Source organism: Dermacentor silvarum, chromosome 2, assembly GCF_013339745.2.
Source record: "Dermacentor silvarum isolate Dsil-2018 chromosome 2, BIME_Dsil_1.4, whole genome shotgun sequence".
NCBI lineage: Eukaryota > Metazoa > Arthropoda > Arachnida > Ixodida > Ixodidae > Dermacentor > Dermacentor silvarum.
In genome coordinates, this window is record NC_051155.1 from 74,039,711 (window position 1) to 74,044,393 (window position 4,683).

At 45.4% G+C, this 4,683-nt stretch overlaps 1 protein-coding gene across 1 annotated transcript; it reads left to right on the forward strand.

The window, feature by feature from the left end:
- Positions 1–1,331: 1,331 nt before the first annotated feature.
- On the forward strand, positions 1,332–3,759 carry LOC119440175 (prolyl 4-hydroxylase subunit alpha-1). The gene is made up of 2 exons (XM_037705109.1): positions 1,332–1,478; positions 3,265–3,759. The coding sequence occupies exons 1-2, from the start codon at positions 1,332–1,334 to the stop codon at positions 3,757–3,759; spliced, it is 642 nt and encodes a 213-aa protein (XP_037561037.1).
- The last annotated feature ends 924 nt before the right edge of the window (positions 3,760–4,683 follow it).

Genomic DNA, 4,683 nt, shown 5'->3' on the forward strand with positions numbered 1-4,683 from the left:
TCATTGGCCCAGGTTTCATAGATCACAGATTATATTTGTGCAAACATTGCTTGAGCCGCTAAATGCGCACGTTCGCGATGTGCTTTCTAATAATGCGCATTCAAATTTCCCGAAAATCAGGTTCGATGACATTTTTGCGAACCATACGAAATTACTATACCTTACGGCATCTTAAACAGCATACTACAAGACCATCTAAGCACTCTAGCAACAAACATTACCATTGCGGCAGATGCATCACAATGCGAAGAAAAGACTGGAATTGGAATATTTTTCCTGCATTCGATTGGTCTTTTTTTTCTAGGTTGACTGATTTTGTGCCTCTTTTTTTCTGGCTGAGTTTTTAGCAGTAATTCGAGCTTTACGTAAATTAGAACAAAGGACAATAGGTAGCTGTTTCTTACACATCCCTAGCCACTACGACTGATTCACCCATGCTAAAACTCTTTCACTTGCTAGTTCCTGCACATCAGCAATGTGTTCATTTGATTTGGGTACAAGGTCATAATGCTTTGTTCTTTAACTAAACTGCCGATTCACTAGCAAAGACATCCCTTTTCGTCCCTGTTCTTCCTGTTCTACCAGGGACAGCACATATCACGACAGCTAGATTTTGGATGCAATCAATTATGAAAGCTTTATCAAACGCAGTTCAGACTGCTTCTCGAGATTGTACTTGCCTGGCATTTTCCTGGCGTAGCGAATCCTGTAACACAAAGATGCTTGAGGTTTCTCTCACCAAAAGGTCCCCCTACAGTGTTTACAGTATGGGACCTTTTTCTGTACTAAATATCGATATGGTACTTTTGTATCTGGCCTAAGTATTCAATAAACTATGTATTAAATAAAAAATACGTTGCCGCTTTCCCTCCCTCAATTTTTGATGATAACTTTTCGAGACTTTGTCTGGACTTAACAGAACCTGCTATTATTTCATTTGGGGCCTCCACTCTGGGATTCAGTCACAGGGATGCTTGCTCCGCTATCCATACATTTCTTACCAAATCCAACCGAATGCCCCGCTAAATTCAATTTTTTTCCTTTGTGTATACTTTTAAGTGAACTATTATTCATTCGATCTGACATTACTGCTGTTATTTTAAACGATAATTCTACGCTATACAGCGCTAAGTCCATAGATATTCGGAAACTTCAAATAAATTTGGAATCATCCATCCATTTCCTGGTCAATCCCCCATAGTGGGTAGGAGCCACATACGATATAGGCAACAACAACAATGACATCGCCTGCGTTTCGAAGCCTTCTTTCCCTCGCGTTTACGTACCACATAGCCTTGTGCTCCTCCGACCTATTCGCGGCAACTGAAGACATGCAGAAGTGCATGGTCACCGAGCACATCACTCTCGAAGATGGCCACTTCTACGTCCTCTTGCAAGAGCGTAATCTGGCCACTGCCATAAGTCGCTACGAAACATTCCAGAATGTCAAGTCACTGCGACAGGACCAGAACGCCTTGGTAAGGTTCCTCTTCCTGAGTAGGCTGGTAACATTTATTTCGTACGTGAACGTGATTTCAGCGCATCCCTATCTAAGGAGCTTTCCCGTCGCTTTTCTCTCGCCTTCCTTTCGAAAGTGGTGGCCCACGAACAGTGACGTCACAGGAGCCGCTGTTGGAATCTGTAAGCTGCAGCACCTGTACGAAATCCCCGTGACTAAGATGGCTGCCATGAAGTCCCGCTTACTGCCAGCCAATTCACCCGAAGATTTCACTTGCGTGGCCAGGGGCTGTTCGATGGCCGCAGAGTATGGAAACACCTCCGCCTGGATTCGAGCAGCGCTTGCAAAGGCGTCGTCATCCCTAACTAGAGGTGCTTTCCGGAGCCTTCAATTAGGTCTCGGCTGGTTGCAGGCAAACGACGAGCGCTGGCCTCGGTTGCGACGATGGGCGAAGTCTGAGTCTACGAAAGCGAGCACACGCTACCCTTCCTCGCCGGAGTCAGATATCAACGAGTACAAGCATGTATGTGTCACACAGGGATCCTTGAGGCCGTCTGGAAGCAGACTTGTGTGCAAGATGTCCACGAACTTCGGAGACCCACGCTTGATTCTTCAGCCGCTCAAATTAGAGGTGTTGTCACTCAAGCCACGAGTGGTTCTCATCAGAGACTTCCTCTCCCCTTCGGAAGTACACTTCATCCGATCGGCAGCGCAGAAACGATTCAAGCGTGCAGGAATCTATTCCCCGACTGGCGTCAATACATCGCCAAGATGGAAACGAATAGGCAAGGTAAGAGTGCATGCATTTCGTGACCATCTGGATTTTGTTTCTGAAACTTTCTGCAGCATGAAACGCGGTGCAATTTGTTTGGTTACCTCCTAGATTAAATCTCGTCACCACGTACCTACAAGCCAACGAGTGTGAGGAGGAAAGGAAAGAGTGTAATGTTTTACGTCATTTTTATTGCAGTCATTCCAAAGCAAACGAGACGAAGGGAAGATGAGGAGATGCGGGGGAGAAATGAAACATGGACCTAAGAGGTTCTCACTTAGCGTTATGTGAGAGGAAGGCGAAGAACGGATGGCGGTTGCATAAACTGCCTCTGCAGTGAAAAGTTTTAACGTTGTCATAAATGAAAAAAATAAACGCAATTTTCCGCAATCATTAGCTTTCAAATGTCATAACATTTCATTGCAGTTCGTCTGCCACGTAGGCAATAGACGCGCGAAACGTGTCGGACAAATAGGCTCGATCATGGTCAAACGCGTGATATAGAAATGATTTTGCATTTCAAGGCTTATCAACGAGGAATAATGCTGCCTAATTTTTTTATTATCCTCGGTAGCATGACTCATTTTATTTCAGTCTCTGCTCTGAAGTAAGGAAGTAGTATGGAGAGAGGCATTACATTCACAATTGCTTGTGTGATATTTACGACAACAACAACAATGCAAAGCGTTCTCATTATTTGTGAGACAAACCATAATTATTGATGCCTATCCGGTGTCATTTCTGTTTCCCAAGGAACTGCTCTGGTCCTCTGGAATTAAAACTGTAAAGTCAGTCCCAGATAATCAAGAGAAAAAAGTCTGCATTTCGAACCGACAGGCTATACAGGGCACCCAAACTATCAGCAATATTAATTAAAACGGTTTGCGAAGCACGCAAATTATGCTCAAACGGATGTTTTATGTGCTTTGCGAGACAATTCTCGTGAACATGTTAACAAAAACATAACAAAATCTGATAAATAACTTCATTATTACAACTTTATTACTCTTCTTTTTTTTTTCACTGCATGAAGGTTTCCTGGCTTCGGAACCTGCAACACCGAATTCTGGAGCGCGTCACTCGGCGCATAGAAGTCGCGACTGATTTGTCGCTGGAATCTGCCGAGTCGTATCAGGTGGTCAACTACGGCATCGGTGGACACTACACGCCCCACATGGACGCCCATGGGTTAGATAAAATTACTAGCTACGTGGACATTCACGACGGCAACCGACTGGCCACCATGCTCATGTACCTCACAGACGTGGAAGCGGGAGGCGCCACAGCGTTCGTCAAATTGGGCATCGCGGTGAAACCACGCATCGGTGACGCCCTCTTTTGGTACGACGTGAAACCATATGATGGAAACGAGTTTGCCAAGAAGATGTCTTTCTGGCACCAAAAAAGAAAGGCGGATGAGCTCACGACGCACGTTGCCTGTCCCGTTCTGTGGGGCTCCAAGTGGATTGTGACCAAGTGGATTCGCGAGCGAAACAACTTCGTCGTGCACTACAACACGCCCGGCTGACGCCCAGTTACGTGCGGCCCAAGAAAAACGTGAACCTCGTGTTGGTTCTGGCTCAATGAATCATCCCTTTTTCGTCGGTTTTAAATTACGATTTCGACCTATGTGAAAGGCCCTGCTTTATGTAAAGTACTGTCAAACCATTTTCTGTTATGACAAAAAGGTCGGACCAAGCTGGTGCGCTCTGGTTTGCTACTGCAACTGTAAAAGCGGAAAGGGAGAGAAGGGTTGACCCTTGCTTATGCTGAATCTTGCAGTGCTGCGGTTAGATGACCTGACATCGAGCCAGGCTGGCGGGGAAAAGGTTAGATACAAACATAGAAAAAAACGTAGATAGATAGTTAGCCACCGAAAAGGCCGTGAGGTAACCTAAGCGAGGAATGATAAGGAAGGAACAAAAAGAAATTGTATGCGCATGCGCACAAGACAGCGGTCACGCTAAAAGCTCAGGGTAGCACCGTCTGAAATACCGGGGACACAACGCAAGAAGCGGAGAGAGATTGCAATTGTGAATCGTAATGTGATTAGCATACTATGGAAAACTAAGGCACTTTCCGGTTTGTCCACAGCTACCCAAACTTTTCACGCCCACTTTAGCAACTCGGTACAGATCACTGTGTAATTTACCGAAAAGAGGACTTGCCGTAGGCAACTTTGGTCGTTCATTGTGTGCCAATGAGTATGTGCCACAATACACAATTTGGCCCATTGGATATGTGCACAACTGTGTATGTGCCTGCATGGACAATTTGAGTCGTTGGGTATGCCCCACGAAGCATATGACAATAGTAGGTGTTGTGGAATATTCGAAGTTTTAAATACTTATGGAATATTACACACTACACTCGCGGACAACTTTCTGTGGCAATGAAAGGAAAGCTACGGGCGCGTGGCTGCTGCACATGTGTTACCGCGCCAAGTAGTCCG

What these genes read in the sequence shown, in the direction of transcription:
- LOC119440175 (XM_037705109.1), top strand. Translation starts at nt 1,332, where the DNA reads ATGCAGAAGTGCATGGTCACCGAGCACATCACTCTCGAAGATGGCCAC. An exon ending in GACAGGACCAGAACGCCTTG is followed by an intron (nt 1,479 to 3,264) that starts GTAAGGTTCCTC and finishes CACTGCATGAAG; the next exon opens with GTTTCCTGGCTTCGGAACCT.